At 47.3% G+C, this 22,610-nt stretch overlaps 1 protein-coding gene across 2 annotated transcripts in view; it reads right to left on the bottom strand.

The window, feature by feature from the left end:
- Hip14 (palmitoyltransferase Hip14) overlaps positions 1-22,610 on the bottom strand; it is a 94,579-nt gene that overhangs the window by 53,187 nt on the left and 18,782 nt on the right. For both annotated transcript variants that reach the window (XM_069301866.1, XM_069301867.1), the window contains exons 3-4: positions 21,232-21,353; positions 13,159-13,236 (exon numbers count right to left, since the gene is read on the bottom strand). In XM_069301866.1, the coding sequence (XP_069157967.1) occupies positions 13,159-13,236; positions 21,232-21,353 (200 nt within the window). The remainder of the gene's footprint in view (positions 1-13,158; positions 13,237-21,231; positions 21,354-22,610) is intronic.

Below are 22,610 nucleotides of genomic sequence, written 5' to 3'. Positions count from 1 at the left end.
CTGTGCTGGTGAAAGAACCTGAAGGTAAATAAAATAATGATTGCCAATCCACGAGAAGTTGACATAATATCGCTAGAGATCTACAATTAGGATGATAAACTAACATTCATAAATACATATAGTCCACCGCCAAGCAACGCATGGTCAAAGGAGGAGGTGGATAATAAACGAGAGGGTCTTATAACAACAATGAGAGAGATCCAATTGAGAGCTGATAAAGATAGATCGCGACTGTTGGTAGTTGGCGACTTCAATTTGAAATCCATAGACTGGGAGCCATATGAGGCTAGAACAGAGGATTTTTGGACTTGTATATTCGTAAACCTCATCCTGGAAACATTCATGTTTCAACATGTTAAACAAGCTACGAGGATGAGGGAAGGGGACGTTCCCTCCATGCTGGATTTGATATTTAACAGGAAAGAAGAAGAGATATTTGACATTCAACACCTCCCTCCCTTGGGTAAAAGTGACGATGTCTTATTGGGAATAAAGTATGCAATGCGTTATAATTTGGAAGAAAATGAAGTTGAAGCAGTTGAAAAACCTGATTTAAGGAGAGGTCATTATGGGGAACTCAGACATATCTTTCAAGAATTTGACTGGAAAGACTTGCTGTTAGGACATAAGTAAATGAGATATATTTAAAAAAATTTGACATCCATGATAAAGGCACAAAATTTTTTATACCAAAGCAGAGATGCGGAACTAGGAAACAGGATTGGTTCAACAGAAATTGCATGAGGGCCAGAGACCAAAAGACACAAAAATGGAATCAATATAGGAAGGGGCCAAACCCCCCAAATATACCAGCGATACAAAGATACAAGAAACAACTACATGGCAGTGAGGAGAGGCAGAGAGAAATTTTGAAAAAGTGATTGCTGACTAATGTAAAACAGAACCAGGTCTATTCTATAAATTCATAAACAATAAATTACAGGTAAAGGATAATATTCAGAGGTTGAAAATGAGAAATAGATTCAAGGAAAAGGAAAAGGCAATATGCGAAACATTAAACGAAAAGTTCCAAAGTGTGTTTGTACAAAATGAAATCTTCAGGGAACCAGACACAATAAGAATTCCAGAGAACAACAGAGCACATAGAGGTGTCTAGAGACGAAGTGGAAAAAATGCTCGCGAGATAAGCAAGAACAAAGCAGATGGCTCAGATGGAGTTTCACCATGGGTTCTGAGAGAATATGCACCTGAACTCAGCATTCCACTTCAACTGATTTTTCAGGCATCCCTGTGTACAGGAGTTAAAGCAGATGTGTGGAAAAAGGCTAACATAGTTCCAACCTACAAAAGTGGCTGCAGGGCAGCCAAGTGGCAGCCCCCTCAATTATAGACCTGCATCATTGACAAGTGTAACAGTCAAAGTATTGGAAAAAAATAATTAAAACTAAATGGGTAGAACACTTGGAGAAAAACTATATAATATTAGACAGACAGTATGGTTTTCGATCTGGAAGATCCTGTGTATCGAATTTACTCAGTTTCTATGATCGAGCCACAGAGATTTTACAGGAAGGAGAAGGTTGGGTTGACTGGATCTATCTGGACCTAAAAAAAGGCTTTTGACAGAGTTCCCCATAAGAGGTTGTTCTGGAATCTGGAAAGTATTGGAGGGGTGACAGGTAAGCTTCTAACATGGATGAAAAATTTCCTAACTGATAGCAAAATGAGGGCCATAATCAGAGGAAATGTATTGGATTGGAGGAATGTCACAAGTGGAGTACCACAGGGCTCAATTCTTGCACCGGTAATGTTCATTGTCTACATAATCTATGAAATGAAATACAGAATTATTTGAACATGTTTGCTTATGATGCTAAGATAATAGGGAAGATAAAAAACCTAGAAGATTGTCATGCCCTTCAAGAAGACCTGGACAAAATAAGTATCCACTCAATTTAATGGCCTCTTTTATACCGATCTGCCTGTAATAACGACCAGTTTGGGAGATTGGTGTCTGGAGCCTCGTATACCAGTCTGGCGATCGATATTACCGACGGTCAGTACTGGGTTTGTTTTGGCATCGGGGGCCTCTGACATGGCAACCAGGCCACCAACCTCAATCATCCAGAGTCGTATATTAAATCTTAACTTTCTTTTAAAATCATTCAGTTTAATGAAGAAAATTCTAAATTATTATTAATAAAATATTTTGAAACAATTGTTATTAAACAAAATTCTTTGTTTTCTTATTAAATACCTTTTATAGTATCGGCAATAGGTATTTTTTTCCCACAGACCTAGAATGTACTGTGTCGGGCCATGTGACCGCATTGTTTATGGTGAACTCGCGCGGCTGACAGCAATGTCTCAGAATATTAGCCAGAGAAAATCAGATTCAGACAAAAATAGATCAAAAGATGATTTCAACAGTTTGTGAAAGCACCCGCTGGGAATTCAACAAGTCATGCAGCATCCACCAGCAATTAATGCTCTGCAAGCTATGCTGCACCCGCCGATGCTGAATTCCCATCGACAAGTCGTGGAGCATCCCTCGGCAGCGAATGCTCTGCAAGCTATGCTGCACCCGCCGATGCTGAATTCCCATCGACAAGTCGTGGAGCATTCCTCGGCAGCGAATGCTCTGCAAGCTATGCTGCACTCGCCAATGCTGAATTCCCATCGACAAGTCGTGCAGCCTCCGCTAACGATATAAAATAGGATTGAAAGGCATATTAATTAGTGTAAAAAGTGTTGATAGAATACAGTATTGTAAGTGTTAATGATTATTAAAGCCTTGACAAAAAGATACTGTAGTGTAAATATACAGTAGAAATAATTTTCAATTGTGAATTAGAATTAGAACTCACGTGAGTTAGTAGTAAGGCTAGCTGTTGTGTGAAGTGAATGCCTGAAAATAAGTGTACATACTGTGTGTACCCTGTATACAGTACTGAACATTATAAAACAAGTGCTGCAGAGGATGACGTAATCTTCACAGCTTCGTAATCTTCAGCTTCATTAAAAGTAAGTCAATTTACCAATTTTATTATTTATAGTATTACAACATAATAAGAATAAATAAGTATAAGTATAAGCTGTATAAGAATAAAGGTGACAGGGGCGACTGCAACAACTACCGTGGAATCTCCCTCCTCAGTACAGTGTATTGTCGGAAAGCTGTTTGCTCGAGTCGCATTGAAGAGGCTTCAAGTACTTGCAGAGAGAGTCCATCCAGAATCACAATGCGGATTCAGAGCCGACAGGTCCACCATCAACATGGTCTTTTCCCTCAGACAACTGCAGGAGAAATGCAGGGAATAGAAGCAGCCACTCTTCATAGCCTTCATAGATCTGACGAAGGCCTTCGACCTCGTCAGCAGGGATGGCCTGTTCAAGATCCTCCCCAAGATTGGATGCCCACCCAGGCTCCTCAGCATCATCAGATCTTTCCATGAGAACATGAGGGGCACCGTGGTCTTTGATGGCCTAACATAAGACGCCTTTGACATCCGAAGTGGAGTAAAGCAGGGCTGCGTACTGGCTCCAACCCTATTCGGGATTTTCTTCGCAGTTATGCTGCGGCACGCCTTTGGATCTGTCACGGAAAGCATTTACCTCCGGACCAGGTCGGATGGAAAGCATTTACCTCCGGACCAGGTCGAATGGAAAGCTCTTTAACCTCGCCAGGCTGAGTGCCAAGACAAAGGTTCGGCTGACGTATCTGCGCGACTTCCTTTTTGCCGACGACGCAGCAGTCACTGCCCACTCAGCCAAAGATCTCCAACGGCTCATGACCCGCTTCAGCAAGGCCTCTCAGGCTTTCGGACTAACCATCAGCCTGAAGAAAACACAAGTCATGGGACAAGGAGTGGACTCCCCACCTGACATCGGCATCTCCAATTCCAAACTGGATGTCGTTCACGACTTCGTGTACCTGGGCTCCACAATCTGACTCCCTCTCTCTTGATATGGAGCTAAACAAACGCATCGGTAAGGCATCTACTACCATGTCCAGACTGGCAAAGAGAGTGTGGGCCAACAGTAGGCTAACTGAGTATACTAAGATTCAGGTTTACAGAGCCTGTGTCCTGAGTACTCTTCTTTATGGCAGTGAGTCTTGGACACTCCGCACCCGTCAGGAAAGACAGCTGAATGCCTACCACATGCGCTGCCTTCGACACATCTTGGACATCACCTGGCAGGATAAGGTGACAAACAACAACGTCTTGGGGAGAGTAAGAATCACTAGCATGTACACAATGCTGAAAAAGAGACGAATGCGCTGGCTCGGGAACGTTGTGCGAATGGGCGACGGCAGGATCCCCAAGGATCTCCTGTACGGAGAGCTGATGCAGGGAAAGCATCCAACAGGCAAGCCCCAGCTACGGTACAAAGATGTATGCAAGAGGGACCTGAAAGCCATGGACGTTGATCTTGCTATATGGGAGACACTGGCTGCAGACCATTCAGCCTGGAGGCAGTCTGTTCCAAGAGGTCTCTCCAAGTTCGAGGAGTCACTTGCCAAGGAATCGGAGGCAAAGAGACAGAGAAGGAAAGCCGGTAGCCAGGAAGACAGACCAGAATCGGACTTCGTTTGTGCTCGGTGTGGGATGGACTGCCACTCTCGGATTGGCCTCATCAGTCACACCAGACGCTGCACCAGGATTGACAACCAGGGCGCAACTCCATAGTCTCCCGAGACTGAAGGATGCCTACTACTAGTATTACAACATATTAATTGTTTTTTTTTTTCAACAAAAGCTACATATTTGTCTCTGCAAATGTATATTCTATCATTAGCAGAGAAAAGGTGAGCTCAAAATATTTCGTCTTGGCTAGCTCTCAGTGACAAGGCTTGATTGCCATTGTATGGCATGGCCGCCACAGCCCGAGTCATAACATTAAAAATACATTACCTGCACTGTTCAGGGTAAAACAAAACACATCTCTAAAATTTTATTGAGAAAATATTAACAATCACTGATTGATACATGAAATATTTTGCAATACAAAGGAATGAACCAATTTTTTCCCACCCATCTGGACTTGATCAGACCGTGTTCACACATCATCCATGCAGCAGCCAACAGCTGGCTTAATCGTTGGCGCGGCACTAAATTGGAACGCAATTACACAATGAACTTTATTTAATTTTAGATATACAGTGGCACCTCGACATACGATTGCCCCTACTTACAATAATTTCGAGTTAAGATATAAATTTCATCGAAAAATGCGACTCGACATCCGATATTTGTTGGTACACGTTCGGGTCGACCGAGCGCGTGGTTCCTGGTCACACGGCCGACCTGCCTCAGTTTACTACAGCTGCCCGCTTAGTGACAATCGCGCCTATAAGAAATTCCGCTTTTGTTGTGATTTTTTGCATTTTGAACATTAACGTAATTATTATATATCACGCCATGAGTCCCAGGAAAGTCAGTGGTAAGACTCAACATATGAAAACCCATGTAAGGATGACCTTAGAGCAGAAACAAGAGTACAGAATGTCTCTTCCTCAACAATTAAATAAGAAAATGTGTGTAGCATGGGAAGAATTGCAAACCTTTGCTGAAACGACTCGCCCAAATCAAGCTGCAGTAGGTCGTTGCCTTAACCTATTCAATGACACTCTGATGCATCATTACAGACAAATGTTAAAACGAAGGGAAAAACAAATGTCTCTTGACAAATTTGTAGTGAGACAAACAAGCACTGAACCACAACCAGGTCCTAGTGGTATTCAGGCAAAATGTAGGAGAGAGAGTACCCCAGAGAAAACATCACTGCCTGATGTGTTTACTAGTTGTTTACTAGTTGTGTTTGCAGGGGTTGAGCTTTGCTCTTTCGGCCCGTTTTTTTTTTTTTTTTTTTTCCTCCACACCACACACACACACACACACCCCAGGAAGCAGCCCGTGACAGCTGACTAACTCCCAGGTACCTATTTACTGCTAGGTAACAGGGGCACTTAGGGTGAAAGAAACTTTGCCCATTTGTTTCTGCCTCGTGCGGGAATCGAACCCGCGCCACAGAATTACGAGTCCTGCGCGCTATCCACCAGGCTACGAGGCCCCCCATTATCACAATGATGTGATAATGGAAGGGAACTCCCCTTCCAAACAGTAACAACTCTCCTCCTCCCCCCTCATCACCATCTTCCATGCGCCATCAAGAGCCCTCCATAAAGGTAAGAGTAACTTTGGTACTGTATTGTAGTTAGAAAAAAACATTGTATTCAGTATAAAATGTATTTGTATGTTAATATTTTGGAGGGTGGGGAACGGATTATTTCAATTCCCTTTATTTCTTATGGGAAAAATCGCTTCGACTTACAATATTTTGACTTACGATCCGTCTCTGGGAACGGATTAGCATCGTAAGTCGAGGCCCCATTGTACAGTATAAAATCAGCATTGAATGTAATGAAACGCCATTTTCTGGGCGAGTCCCGGAGGCCCCCCGGAGCTATCCAGGCTGAATGGATATGTATAACTTTCTGGCATCAGTCAAAGTGCTAGGAGTTCTTGCCTACCAGGGACCACGAGCCAGAACCTGGCCCCCTCAGAGAGGCACGAGGAGCAATGGCCTATAGAAACCCCCTTGTGATTGGGAGCATTCTATGTCTGCCATCGACTGGGACAGGCACCCAGAAAGGTAGGCGCCCCAAAACAAACCCCTATTCTGGTGAAATTATTGCTACCGAAAGCCGAACGAGTGGACAGAACTCCCCAAACAAAATTATCAAACTAGCATGACGTCATCATGTCGCCGCGCCACCGTCTGCACAACCCCCCCTCCCCGAGAGGGGGAAGGGGGAGCCTCAGACCCTCCACGCCGGCGATCCAACTAGCAGTTCTTAGGCTGGATGTCAAAAGACGCGAAAATGCCGCCGACCGGAGGGAGGGAGGGATGCCGGGGAGCCTCCGGGACTCACCCAGAAAATGGTGTTTCATTACATTCAACGCTGGTTTTCTGGGGGGAACCCCGTCGGCTCCCCGGAGCTACCTTACCAAAAGATAAGTAAAACAGGGAAAAAACCGGGAGGCGGATACCACACGTCCTAACTGAACAACCAAAACCAGAAACAAAACAAAGACCAAAACGAGAAGAAAAAGACCACCCAGGCCAACGACCAGGACGGCCCCAAAACTCAAGAGCAGGCCAGAGGGGAACGATGCCCAGGACAGCAAGTGGAATGGAGCAGAAGGAACCGCAACACTGAAAGCAAGCAGGAGTGGCTCTGCCAGCACCACCCAACATGAGGTGACAGGACAATCCCAGACAATGGTTCCAGAAGAACCCCGAAGGGAAGACAAACCAACCCTATCAAAGACCGAAGGACCCTTCGCAGCGATAGGAAAACCAAACACCGCCCCCGAGACGAAACTTGCAGGTGGGAGACCAATAACAAACCCACCTGTGCCGACACAAACGACGAGAAACGAACACCACGATCGAAAGCGCAAAACGCGAATCTAAAAACAGCGACCCCGCAACCCAAAGGAGCCACCGAACCAGCTCCAGCAGGGAAGAATGATACACGCATCCCCGAGGCATCCAAGAGGAGAACCACCGAGGACGAGAACCGCAGGAAAACAAACACACCCGGTTCCAAGAATAGGAACCAGGAAGGCAGGAGCGGCAGACCGAAAAGTCCACACACCCACCCCCCCCCCCCACAGACAGCGCAACCCGAAGCCTGCAGAAAACCTCACAGAAATCGCAGGAATTCGGTACCAAAATGGAACACCGGAGAAGTCCAAAAGCAGGACGTGGAACATGGACAGAGGTCCACCGAAGCACCAAACAGGATAATCAAGGAGCACTGACTCAGATACACAAAAAGAGTAGCATGGGGGAGGAAAAACTGCATTAGGTAAGGAAAACCACGAATACGGCCCAAAGAGCGGCCGGGAAGTAATGCACACGACCAACCACAAAATGTGTAGAGGAGCGCGTACATACCTGAGGGACCTTACGGACAGCAGGGTTATCTTGAGGTTCTTGAGAAGAACTCTCCCTCGGCCATGTGAGGGTGCAGTCAGGCACCGAAGATAGGCAAGGAAAGTGTCCAGACAGGGAAAAGACCCAGGGGTCTACAACGAAAACAAAAGCACCGAAATGCGGGGCAGAGCCCCACAGGACAACAAAGAACAAGAGATGGACAAAAGGCACTAAAGACGCACGCAAGGTGACCAAACACCACACCCAACACCCCAGTTAGGAGCCATCAACGCAATCCCGCCAAGCGGGGAAGAGTAAACAAGGATGGAACAGTGAACAAGGGTGGAGGAAGGAGTAGAGTATCCCAAGAAGATACTCGCTCCAAACGCATGAGCCTAACGAGAGAAGCAAAGCTCCACAAAGTACCAACGACGGAACTCAAACCGTTATGTATGTCCAATAAAAAGTCCTGCCAACCTGTGGGGAACTGAGGCGGTGTCCAAGCATATAACCAGCAGAGTAGCGAATAATAACTAGTCTACCGGCAAGTGTGGTCTAGAACAGACATTCGAGACACCATACCGGCACTCAGTGCGCCCAACCCGCACCATTGCCCACCAACGATCACCCACAACTAATGTATATGCAACAAAAGATAAGTAGTCCCTTAGTGTTTGTGTTAATTGACCAATCTCCACGAAACAATAGAAACTGGGATAGTGGCACACGCCACCCGTGCGGCACAGTAACAGGCCCGGTGATGTGTGGAACCAATTACCACGTAACGTGGTGGTGGGGCCCCACTATTGGTGCAAGGGCGAGTTGGACATGTAAGTGAGTGGGAATGTATGATAATCTTCCTGTTTGAGGAGCTGTTCATTGGAGACAGTTAAGCAAATCCCAGCTGTGTCTGGGTACAAGTGACCGGATGAACAACCCAGCAGGTATTCCTCCTATCGGGGAGTGTTGTACAAGCTGCTATGGCGGTGTGTCTACTCACAAGATGAGTGGCGCTGCCCAAGAAACTCGCCCCTCGGAGCAAAATTTAATTTAAATGAGTAGCTGCCTCGCACGGGCCAAGAGGCCCTCCGCAGGGCCATTGTACTTATGTCCGTATGCATGTACGCACACGGGGACACAGGAGGTAGTGAGCACCCAAAGGAGCCAGACACTAAAAAGAACCCGAGTAATGGCAGAGGGAAAGGAAGCCAAAAGCACCAAAATGCCATGAGGAGGCAGACGCCACCCACAGGAGCAAACAAGAAGACAGAGCCCAGAAGGCTCAGGAAACTGCGCAACCATCAACTGACAGGAGAGGCGGGGCCCAAGAGCCAGAGCTCAACCCCCGCAAGCACTACTAGGCAAGCACCCCACCAAAAGTGAGAACCAGCACTAGGCCGACAGAAGCGCCAGACAAGGCAACCTCACCTGCAGAGCAGACACCCGACCGTGCCATAACACAGGCGAGCCAAGTAACATACTAGGAGCAGCACTAAAAGTGTGCCTGAAAGCCATGCATACTCGAGGCAGTAGGCACAGTATGTACCCTTACCTGAACAAAATGCGAGGTCGAAGGAGAATACTGCCAGAGGTGCGCGCCCTGCAGAAGACGAAGCAGGACACTGGGAGAACAAAGTGACATCCCCCGACATAAATCCAGAACACCCTCAGCATCCAGAGGGCCACGACCGGAGGGAGAAACGATCAAGAAGCCGTAGAAAACCACGAGAAACGGCGTGAACACACGAGCGTACCGCCCGTAAACAAAACGCACACCGCGGCCCCAGCACACGAGGTACGAAACGCACCATCCGTCCACCGGGAGGCGTGGCTCGTACACCAGGCGGACACACAAATCGTACACACAACGTACAGACATCGTACAAACACCAGAAAGGTGTGCGGAACGAAGACAAAGAACGCCGAAACTGGAAGTAGAGACGACGCGAAAACAAAACAAGGCGAAAACAAAACAAGGCGAAAACGAAGCAAAAGAAAAACAGATGAAGGAAGGGAACCAACAAGGGGCCGACAAAAGACCCAATGGAAACCACATCGAAAATCAACAGACGTTCCAATAATATTGGAAGGTACGAAGAGACTCGTGAACCAACGAGAACGCTTTGCCCTATCCATAAATCTATCATTCTTTGTAAAATCTCTCGGACGTACGTACCTTACCTAAATAAACATTTATATTTATTATTTATTTAGAACCCCGACAAGCACCCCTGACCAAGGAACTTGCAGGTACAATGATACGAAACGGTTGAGGCCCTGCGTACTAGGCCAAGATAGACATCCATCAATGTTTGTTACACACCTTGTATGGATGTACCTTACCTGAACACTTTTTTTTTTTTCGTGAACAGCATCGCGACATAAGAGCGAAAAGGGTAAGGAAAAAGGGGGTGAAACACCCCCATGAACGACGGGACCGACGAACCCGAAGGAACACGGAACCGAACCCAGGGAGGCGTATACCCGAAAACAACAGGAACCCAGAGGGAAGGAACAAACCCACTCTGAGGAACTGCCAGCCCCACACCAAAGGTACAAGGACCCAAGAGGGGCAAACGGGGCCGAGGCCCTTCAGGTAACCCCTCCCTAACCTCGGGAACCTCTACGGCATGACCCAGGGCCGAGCCGCACCCCCAAAGCCCCAGCTTAACAAGGAAAAGCCGGGGCAGCCAAGCAAATACTAATGAAGGGAGCCCACTGGTCAGACCCATACGGCACGGCTGGAGGAACCGACTCGAATGCCTCCGCTGCCACCCCGGAAGAGGAAAACCCCCGAGACCGCCCGAGTCTCAACCCAACCAGACCCCGCCCCAACCCCGAAACCCTCCTATGGTTCGGAGCAGGAAGCAAGGGAGGAAGTGAGTAGAACAGAAGGGGAGGAACAAGAAGCGGAAGGAGCCAGAGCCGAAGCTACCCCCACCCCCAAGTCCAGACCCCAACCACCAAAACGGGGCAGCCTCGGGGCATCCGGGGCTGCAAACCAAGAGCGTTGCAGCAACACACCCAGCAAGCAACGCCGCAGCCGCCTGCACCCGATTATCAAGACCAGTGGCCTGGGTGAAGGAGAGCGCGTACCGACAACAATCATCGGACGACTCCGGGTCACAAGAACAAGGACCCAACAGGCAGCATGGCGGAGGCACAACAGGTGAGTGTCACCCTGAGACAAGGGGACAGAGCAACCTTCAAACTCGCAGGATGCGAGGGGGACTCCGGGGACACATCTAGGGGACCACGGAGCCCCCCGTGGGGTTTCCCAGGGCCCTTAGCCTTTGGTACACGCTAAGAGAAGCCCAGGCAGGGTACCGCGAACCGGCGCCCAAATCTACCAACAAACTGCTAAAGCTGAACCCCCGGGACGTGTCCACTCACGGGGGCCAAGCGGGGAGTACCGCCTATAGAAGAATTCGAAAGAAATTCACCTAGAACAGGAAAGGGGGACCATAGTAAAGGCAGACCCCCCACCAGGCAAAAACAAAAACAAAAGAAAAACCCAGCAAGAGGACAACGTACCCAGGCAGAACAGAGCCGGCCGCTGTTAATGGTGAAAACTAGCTGTGCAGTACCCCGCGCCCCTGCCCGTGACGAAAACTACCACCTACCCAGAGACAAACCAGGGCAACAAAACCCCAGCCGACTCCAAGGACAGCCCAGTACCGAGCAGTAAAGGACACAGCGGAGGCAGAACCCAAGGTGACTTGTGGAAGGTGGCCCCAAGCCCCAAGGGTAGTACTTACAGGGCACCTAGGGAAGATAGCCCTAGGCGCATGCAGCCCGAGTACTGTGGAATCTTACTCCTGGCTCACACCCCACCGGTAGAGCCAGTCCACACCACAAGGCACAGAACTGAAACAAAAACCGGAGCCAGAGGCACTCGACCAGCCAGTATGACCATCAGCCAAGAACTGATAGTTGGATCGCCGGCGTGGAGGGTCTGGGGCTCCCCCTTCCCCCTCTCGGGGAGGGAGGAGGGGTTGCGCAGACGGTGGCGCAGCGACATGATGACGTCATGCTAGTTTGATAATTTTGTTTGGCGAGTTCTGTCCACTCGTTCAACCTTCGGTAGCAATAATTTCACCAGAATAGGGGTTTGTTTTGGGGCGCCTACCTTTCTGGGTGCCTGTCCCGGTTGATGGCAGACATAGAATGCTCCCAATCACAAGGGGGTTTCTATAGGCCATTGCTCCTCGTGCCTCTCTGAGGGGGCCAGGTTCTGGCTCGTGGTCCCCGGTAGGCAAAAACTCCTAGCACTTTGACTGATGCCAGAAAGTTATACATATCCATTCAGCCTGGAGAGCTCCGGGGAGCCGACGGGGCTCCCCCCAGAAAATATATCTTACCTGAATGTTACTTGAAAAATTACCCGACCCGACTTAACTTCGGAAATACCGGAGCTCCGGAAATAACGACCAGGGTACAGCCCCATATATGCCGTTAAATTGAGTGGATACTATGGAGCACCACTTGGCAAATGGAATTTAATGTGAATAAATGCCATGTTATGGAATGTGGAATAGGAGAACATAGACCCCACACATAACCTATAAATTATGTGAGAAATCTTTACAGAAATCTGACAAAGAAAGGGATCTAGGGGTGGTTCCAGATAGAAAACGTGTCACCTGAGGTCCACATTAAGAACATTGTGCGAGGAGCCTATGCTACGCTCTCAAACTTCAGAATTGCTTTTATATACATGGATGGAGAAATACTAAAGAAACTGTTCACGACTTTTGCTAGACCAAAGCTGGAATATGCAGCGGTTGTGTGGTGCCCATATCTTAAGAAGCACATCAACAAACTGTAAAAGGGGCAGACATGCCACTAAATGGCTCCCAGAACTGAAGGACAAAAGCAACAAGGAGAGGTTAGAGGCATTAAAAATGCCAAAACTAGAAGATCGAAGAAAAAGAGGCGATATAATCACTACGTACGAAATAGTAACAGGAATCGATAAAATTGATAGGGAAGAATTCCCGAGACCTGGAACTTCAAGAACAAGAGGTCACAGATTTAAACTAACTAAAGAAAGCTGCCGAAGGAATAGAAGAAAATTCACTCTCACAAAGAGGGTGGTAGATGGTTGGAACAAGTTAGGTGAGAAAGTGGTGGAGGCCAAAACCGTCAATAATTTCAAAGCGTTATATGACAAAGAGTGCTGGGAAGACAGGACACCAGGAGCGTAGCTCTCATCCTGTAACTATACTTAGGTAATTGCATGAAACTTACCTAGTTGCCCAATGTAATGGAGTTGACATCAGCTCCCCACCAACCGCATCCACCACCGCACCTTTGGATATATAGTATCTGTAAACAAAAAAACAAAAAATGTACAAGGGTTCTCAAATTTAGCCTCACCATCTCTAAGATATAATATATTTACTAAGGAAATGTGTGCATAAATAGGTCATGATGACCAAACCGCAACTCAGAAGATAGAGGAGCGACGACGTGTCAGCCCGTCCTGGACCATTATCAAGTCTCACACGACTTGATTATCTTGATCAGTCTTGGTTAATCTCGACTTGATCAGTCCAGGACGGACCAAAACGTCGTCGATCCTCCGTCTTCTGAATTGTGGTTGGATCATCATTTCTTCAGCCACGTTATTGTGACTCATCATCTGCATAAATAGGTCGTGATATTTGCACAAGCAGCTGGTGCACACAGCAGATCCAGTTTAATGTGTAACGTGTCATAAGAAAATGAATAGAGTTGGAGAAGATTGAAAAATGGGAAGTGATAAACAACATGCAAGGACAGAGCTAGAGAGGGAAATTAAGATCGGAAAAACAGCATAAAGGGAGGAAGAGTGAGGTGGAAAAAGGGAGGCAGAGAAAAAAATTAAATGGAAAGTAGAGAGATAGAAGATGGGATGAAGAGTAGTGTGAGAAGGAAGGGAGGGTAAAAATTATCCATCATAACATGGATAAATAAAAGAAAAAGATAAACAATACACAAGAAAGGAGCTGGAGAGGAAAAGGGAAGGAGGAATGGGTGAGAGTGAGGAAGAGAGTTTCAGAGAGTTTTCAGAAAGGAAATTGTAGAGGTAGAAAATGGGATGAAAGGTAGACTTGGTAAAAGGAATTAGTGTAGGAGATAAATGGGAATAGGTGCCACCATTCATTCATAGTGGAACCTCGAGTGACGAGCGACTCCATCTACAAGCATTTCGAGTAACGAGCGAGCCACTTGGAGAAAAAATTTTCTCGATTGAGGAACTTCCGCTCCATTAACGAGAAAACCACGTGGTGATTCTTAGCATTCTCGCAAATTCTCAGACCAAATAAGATTTTTTTTTAAAAGATGCTAATGATGCAGGGATGTAAAGGGGTTATCCTGAGGTTATCTTGAGATGATTTCGGGGCTTTAGTGTCCCCGCGGCCCCAGTCCTCGACCAGGCCTCCACCCCCAGGAAGCAGCCCGTGACAGCTGGTACCCAGGTACCTATTTTACTGCTAAGTAACAGGGGCATAGGGTGAAAGAAACTTTGCCCATTGTTTCTTTCCGGCGCCTGGGATCGAACCCAGGACCACAGGATCACAAGTCCAGTGTGCTGTCCGCTCGGCTGACCGGCTCCGGGGTGATTGCTGTAATGTTGCAGCATTGATTTTTTTTTAGAAAAAATGAAAAAAAGAAAAAATGTCACAAAGGTTCGTACATGTATGTCAGGTAGGCTGCTCTATTCTCTAAAAAAAAATAAAAAATAAAAAATTGAACAAATTTGAAAAAAAAAAGTCATAAGGGTTCGTTCAGTGTATGTCAAGTAGGCTGCTCCATTACTTAAAAAATTGAATATCATATTGATGTATTTCTGCGGTGAAACAAATTAATTTTATTTCCATTATTTGAAATGGGGAAATTCGTTTCGAAAGACGAGCATTTCACATTGACAAGCTCGATGCCGGAATGGATTAAGTTCATTAATCGAGGCTTCTCTGTATATATATACTGTACTGTACAGGTATACAAGACAAGCAATGGAACTCATCTCTTTTTTTTTTTTTTTTGCATAGTTTCATCTATTAGATAACATGAAATAACTGTAATCATTTAAATCAGAAACATAACTGCAAAGTCTGAATCTTTAGTAAGCAGTTTTCAGAGTGCTCGGCAAACTGTCTTTCACACTGCCTGCGTTAAGAAATGAATCCAAGATCTTAAGGTACCAGATTAAAGATAACTAAAATTAACTTAGGAGATTATTCGTTTATATTATTATACATGTCTCACTATAATTCAATAATATGGATGGACTATTATTCCCCCTTGACTTCTGCCATATTAACACTCAGAGAATCATAGTCACTGTACCAAGTGAGACCAATATGGCAGACTGCCCCTGAAATTTCACTACATATAATTTACAATCAAAATACATCACCTCACACCCAAACTCACCGAAGGTCTCAGAGAATAAGCTGTTCAAAGTGAGTGGGAAGGGGGAGGGGGGGGGGGGGCACTGTGCTGTTCGCCAAGGCCCACCGCTGGCCTAGACAGTCTCAAGAAGTGTCTGACCTCCAAAGTTGAATCCTCAATGGAAGAGCCACGAGCCTCTCCCTCTGCTCTACAATGTACAAATGCCCCCTGTATATAAGGGCAGTTGCCACCCTTAAATCCTAAACCCCGCCTACTGGAGATAGCCCACGGCTGTCTATCACACAGCAGGGACTTGATGGAAAGACACAAGGAACCGTCTGCAATTATCAGCTTAGCCCAGGTTCTGGAGCTGGGGAAGGTCACCCACACACCTGACCCTTCTTCTTGAGGTTATCTTGAGATGATTTCGGGCCTTTTTTTAGTGTCCCCGCGGCCCGGTCCTCGACCAGGCATCCACCCCCCAAGAAGCAGCCCATGACAGCTGACTAACACCCAGGTACCTATTTTACTGCTAGGTAACAGGGGCATAGGGTGAAAGAAACTCTGCTCATTGTTTCTCGCCGGCGCCTGGGATCGAACCCGGGACCACAGGATCACAAGTCCAGCGTGCTGTCCGCTCCGCCGACCGGCTCCGACCCTTGTCCATTATGTGAACATTAACACCTATGAGGTGACTTTGTTTTGTCTAGCACCAGAAAAACTTGCAACACAATTTCCTTGGTGAACAGTGTTTGTATCAGGGGAATATATTAAATAAAACCATTCATGGTGTTACAAGTGCTCTCTAAAAATACATTCTGATGTATACTAAAGATACAACTTGTTGAAAGCTAATAAATACATCTTGATACATTCAGCAGATAAAGTTTAGTACACATCAAATAAAATATCAATGTTGTCAAAACAAGTTACGTTTATTGTAGTCATGGTACTCTGGCAATAAACTAAGAGCTCTTCTTTTAAAATTAAAAAATGCTGGATGTAATGATACTTTCCCTTCCTGGTTGGCACCTTGACTGCTTCCAAAACTAAAACCAATAGGTCACAATTGAATTGGTTGATTTCTATGAACATCTCGGATCACCAGTAGCAAGCAAGTTTTTGCTACTCTATCTTGGCCCTCCACGGGGCAGCGAATCAAAGGGATAAAACAGCAACCTAATATTGCCGTCAACCACCAAACATGCCAAAAGGGGTCATAAAAAAACAGCGTTTAATGTAATGAAAAGCAATTTTCTGAGAAAGCCCTGGAGGCTATCGTGAGGTTATCTTGAGATGATTTCAGGGCTTTAGTGTCCCTGCGACCCGGTTCTCGACCAGGCCTCCACCCCCAGGAAGCAGCCCGTGACAGCTGACTAACACCCAGGTACCTATTTTACTGCTAGGTAACAGGGGCATAGGGTGAAAGAAACTCTGCTCATTGTTTCTCGCCGGCGCCCGGGATCGAACCCGGGACCACAGAATCACAAGTCCAGCGTGCTGTCCGCTCGGCTCCCCAGGCTCCCTGAAGTTATCAAACTGACATGTGCCATATAAGTTTGGCGACATCAGTCCTTGGAATTCGAGTGCCTACCAGGGACCACAAGCCAGAACCTGGTCCCCCCTCAGAGAGGCGAAGGGAGCAATGGCCATATGAGCTCTCTATATGTAGTGCTTGTCATGTCTGCCATAGACCAGGGAAGGCACCCAGAAAGGTAGGTGAACCATTACAAACCTCAAACTGGTGAAAATTTCAACCTACGTCTGAACAGAGCCAGAGAACTTCCCCGATAAAAAACAATGAACACGTCATCCAACTAACATGCCCACACGTTAGCACCTCACCCTCCTGAGTGGGGAGGAGGGACCCCACTCAGATGAGCAGGCCGCACCACCCTTAGGTCGGAGAATGATGAAAAACCGCCAACCGCAGGGAAGGGTGGGTTTCAGGGAGACTCGGGAGCTCACCCAGAAAATAGCGTTACATTCAACGCAGGTTTTCTGAGGAGTGGGGTGGGGGAGGGGGGGCCCCATCAGCTCCAGGAAGCTATCAACCCACAGATCCCATCAGCTCCACGAAGCTATCTACCCACAGATAAGTAAAAACAGGGACTTACCCGGGAAGCGGCAGCACCGCAGGTCTCACGATGAAGATGAGACAATTGGCCGCCACAGACGACCCAAGGTCACACAAGGCCACAGAGTGCCTGGGACGTTAACAAGATATCTGGCGGCCAGGACTCTGTTCGATTTCTAAGACCCCTGCACTGGAATATCGACCCAAGACATATTCTACTGTCGCTGAACCAGTAGCTTGCAGGTAGCGACAAAGCCGCAACCGGACACAAAACATGATACACCCCTAGCCTAACAAACCAAACGTTAACAACCCAAGGACCCCTCCAGAAACCAGCCGTCTCATTCTTCCCCAGAAAAGAAGGAGAAGGCTGCAAACGAACAAAATGACCCCCAGTGCCAAAAGAGCAGACACTCCTGCACCGGAGAAGAGCATGAGGCTCCCCCACTCGACCCCCAGAGGCTAAAGCCAACAAAAATAAAGCCTTGAGAAAACAATCCTGGACCGAAGGGGCCAGCACAAACTGAGGAAGAGAGAAACGAGAGTACCCAGTCCAAACACCAGGAAGGCTTGGGCAGCACACAAGCAGGCCGGAGGTGAAAAAACGCACGAGAGAGCTTGAGGAATGGAGCAGAAGTGACATGCAACCCGAATGCAAGCTGAGGTGGCTCCATCAGTGCCGCACGGTAAGAAGCGACAGTATTCAGCAGAAGACGCTGGTCCTGAAAGAGCCAAGAAAGGACAAAACAACTGGAACAGACATTGATAAAACCCTAAGAAGGGAAAGGAAAGGGCAGAAAGACCGCCATAAGATTTCATACTGCTGCTGAAAGGAAGACAGCAGGTGGGACACACTCCCCCCTCCCCTCCAACGAAGCCACCTGATCACCATACAAATGGCGATACACCTGTGTCAAAAAACCAGAGGTGAAGCGCGAAAAAGTATGTCGAACCAGAGAGGTACTTCACTAGCCCGACCTGCTGAAAGAGGTGGAGCCGTGGAAAAGCTCCCGGGTTCGGACACCGTGCAAGTAGCATCTGAACCAAGGCTGAGCCGGCCACCATGGGACCAGGAGAACCACTTTTCCTCGATAAGATTTGAGCAGTAGCGAACCCGAAGCAATAGCTGGACCGGAGATTGAAGGTACAGGAACCCCCCCCCCCCCCACCTTGACCAGTTCTCCCGGAAAACACTGTGAATGCTCCATATTCGGGGAACAGCGCCACGTATATGGGGAGGCGCGCCTGGACCAAGCTGATGTGAAGAAATCCACCTCCGGGCACCCGAACGTCCGACAAAGCCAAAGGAAGGAGGTGGCATCGACCGTACACTGCATGGAAAGAGGAATGAAGCGAGACAGGCCGTTGAATGTGAATGGCGTGGGGAGCAAGGCCCCGAGAACTCGGCAGAAGAGCTACTCGAAGTGACAAGCCCCAAGGAGCCAAGGACTGTACACTCCATAGTTGAGACAATAAACCACAGTAGAACAGTCCAAATGGAGCCGAATCACCAAGCTCCGAGCCAATTGAATCTGCTGCAGAGCCAGCCACACAGCAACAAACTCTCTCACTGTGATGTGAGCCCAACAGAAGAATGGAGCCCAACATCCCTGGCTGGCATGGCGAGCACTAGTCACAAAACCCCAGCCGAAGGACGAGGCGTCCGTGAACACATCGAATGAGGGAAGGAGAAAGTGCCAAGGCACCGAACCCCGAAAAACCCGAAGATAAAGCCAGTGATGCAACAACCGACGCAAGGACCCCCGGAGGTCGAACCCAGCGATCACAAGACCGGCGAAAGGGGCAGCCTTGAAGATACCAGACCCTGCCCAGCGGGAAAACCAGCAAGGCAAAGTTTAGGCTCTCGCACAGCTGCTCGAGCAACGACTGAGTGACCCGGTTCCTCCTCAAAAACAGCAGATGATGGGACTGCAGTAGCAGCAATGCCACAGGAGGGAGAGAAATAGACACAGTCCGAGAATCCCACATGAGGCCCAGCCAAGTCTGAACCCAAGATGGAACCAGATGGAACTTCTTCCAATTCACCAGTACCCAAACCTGGCAAGCTGGGAAAGAACCATATCCATGGCGAGCAGACATGCAGACCGGCTGGGAGCCCAAACCAACCAGTCGTCGAGGTAAGCCAGAACCTGAACTCCTAGCAAATGAAGACGGGCCACCGCGACCCGGGTTAAACGTGTGAACCCATGAGGTGCCAAATGGAAGGCAACAAAAGCAGCAAGACTGACGCCCAACCACGAAACCTAGCCAATCCCTGAACCCCGGATGAATAGGAACGTGCCAATATGCGTCCTTGATGTCCAGGGATATCAACAAAGTATCCAGGTTGAGAAGAAACAGGACCTGGGACAAAGTAGTCGTCTGAAAGGAGAGCAAGGAATCCAACGGCTCAGATGGGACAAGTCCAGAATGAACCACAGATCCGCACAGTCCCTTGTTTCGGAACCGGAAACAAGCGGGAACCCACTTGAGGGACGAAGTCGTTTTGATCCTGCCCATGCGAACCCAGATGGGGAAGAAGCCTGCCCCACCAGCCCTGAACCCCTTTTCGGAGGAGCCGCTGCCCAACGGCACCAAAGGCCAAACGAGATGACATGTAAAGCCCACGAGTATGGGATCAAGCATGAGCAAACAGAGCCAGCCTCCCTCTCATCCCCCCCATCAACAGGACACCCCACTAAAGGGCCGACACGACCTCCGAGAAGCTGACGGTATCCCCTTATCTGCTGTAGACAAAATGATAACCGGCATCACTGTGAAACCTCAGGGCAACAGAGGAGGGCTACCAAACACAACCTAGCCTAGCCTAATGGGAAGCTAGGCAGACCTCCTCTGCCAAGGAAGCGAGAATACGTTAACAACAAAGAAACAAAAACTGTCCCGAAGCATCACACACACAGACTAACCAGTCCCCAGAGAGAATCTTCGGCCGCCATTGAATGCAAGCTGTGCCAGTTGTAATGCGCCCCACCCAGCACAAACCCATTCCCTACCTGGGGCAAGACAGGAAGCCCCACGTCAAACCCCAAGGGCAAGAACAACACCAAGAGATGAAATCCTCAAATTGGAGTGAGACCCAAATGACCCAGGGAAGAAAACCTTGACCCACAAGGGAAGTACTTACCGGGCACCAAGGGAAGGGAGCCCTAGGCGCATGCAGCCCAGTATACTTGTAGGAACACCTGGCCCACCATACAACACAGCTGGCAAAGTCACAAATGTAAAGCTAGACAAGAAATTGAGGCAGAGAGGACATGCGGATACCACCACATCAGTCTATGAACTGAAGGTGGTGAGGCCTGCTTACCAGAGCTAGGGTCTCCCCCCTCCCCCAAGTCAGGGGAGGGTGAGGCACTAACGAGGGGGCGCGCTAGTTGGATGAGGTGTTGCTTGATTCATTGTTTTCTATTGGGAGAGTTCTGGGCCTCTGTTCAGATGTAGATTGCAATTTTTGCCAGTTAGAGGTTTGTAATGATTCACCTACCTTTCTAGGTGCCTTTCCCCAGTCGATGGCAGACATGACAAACTCTACACATAGAGAGCTCATATGGTCATTGCTCCCTTCGCCTGAGGGCGAGCCAGGTTCTGGCTTGTGGCACCCGGTACACATTCCAACTCCAAGGACTGACGGCACGAGGCAGAGGCAGACTCCATACACAGTTTCAAATGTAGATATGATAGAGCCCAGTAGGCTCAGGAACCTGTACACCAATTGATTGACAGTTGAGAGGTGGGACCAAAGAGCCGAAGCTCAACCCCCGCAAGCACAACTAGGCGAGTTCATTCTTACACCTGATAATTATTATAGGCCATCATAACAAATGGTAAGAATGAGGCAACCTCACCTGACAATTTCTCTTCTGTTGTTGATAGCTGCCCAGTGCAGAAGTGTAACATTTTCATTATCTCTCTTGTTAATATCATAGCCACCTTCAATTAGCTCCTTGCATCTTTCAATTGCACCATACTGAAAAATAACACCGTTCATAAAATAAACATTTTGATGTAGGCAGTATGCAAATTACAATGAAACTTCTCATACACAGTACTATAAACACCATTTTTCCCCACGAATGTTCACAACATTGTTTACTAACTTGTCTTCTACTTTCCTATTTCCAATTACTGTCCACTAAATACTTTGGATTATGAAAAGTATTCATTACAAGACTAATATCCCTCATTCATAGTTGCTCCATTTGTCAACATAATCAATCCAAGTGCAATACTTTCTCAGAGCAAGACAACTAAACAATTCCATAAGACTGTATTGCCTTAATATTTATTTATAGATTCACATTGTTCTTATAATTTCTTTGAGCAGTACATGGTTTTTTGTTATGTCATGAGCAATAAATAATAGCTACTTTCCATCACATAACAAAGATAGCATTACACACACACAAATCACAGTAACGTGATATCTCAATGAACAAATCCGCAAGGGAAACCTCGGGATCCTCGTGAGGGCAGTAGCACTCAGGGTTGTAATTCTTTTGACCGTGTCGTTGGTACAGTTGACCGAGGTGCGTCTGGGAGCAACCCGTGCGTAGGTTCGAACCCTCATCAAGGCCATTGTGAATTGGTTCAAAAGATAGTATTGGTAGCTGGGAGTTTATTACGTACGCAGCTGAAGAACTCTTCCCACGGTGCTGCCCACTTGGTTATCATGCCAAACTATGTTATCATAAATTGAGAAATATAATAAATATTCACTCTCCGTGGCAAGCAGGCCCCCGTGGTGTAGTGGAGGTAACCTGAAGGTTCCGTTTTAAATTATATTTTTTATTTAAAGTGTAATTACCTTAAGTGTTGTTACAGAATGAGAGCTACGCTCGTAGTGTCCCGTCTTCCCAGCACTCTTTGTCGTAAAACGCTTTGAAAGTACTGACTGTTTTTGCCTCTACCACCTTCTCACCTAACTTGTTCCAACCGTCTACCACTCTGTTTACAAAAGTGAATTTTCTCATATTTCTTTGACACCTGTGTTTAGTTAGTTTAAATCTATGACCTCTTGTTCTCGAAGTTCCAGGTCTCAGGAAGTCTTCCCTATCAATTTTATCGATTCCTGTTATTATCTTGTATGTAGTGATCATATCACCTCTTTTTCTTCTGTCTTCTAGTTTTGGCATATTTAATGCCTCTAACCTCTTCTTGTAGCTCTTGTCCTTCAGTTTTAGGAGCCATTTAGTGGCATGTCTTTGCGCCTTTTCCAGTTTGTTGA

Source organism: Procambarus clarkii, chromosome 46 (genome assembly GCF_040958095.1).
Source record: "Procambarus clarkii isolate CNS0578487 chromosome 46, FALCON_Pclarkii_2.0, whole genome shotgun sequence".
Taxonomy (NCBI): Eukaryota; Metazoa; Arthropoda; class Malacostraca; order Decapoda; family Cambaridae; genus Procambarus; species Procambarus clarkii.
Note: the sequence above shows the minus strand (reverse complement) of the source record. Positions and strands in the feature narration are given on the sequence as shown.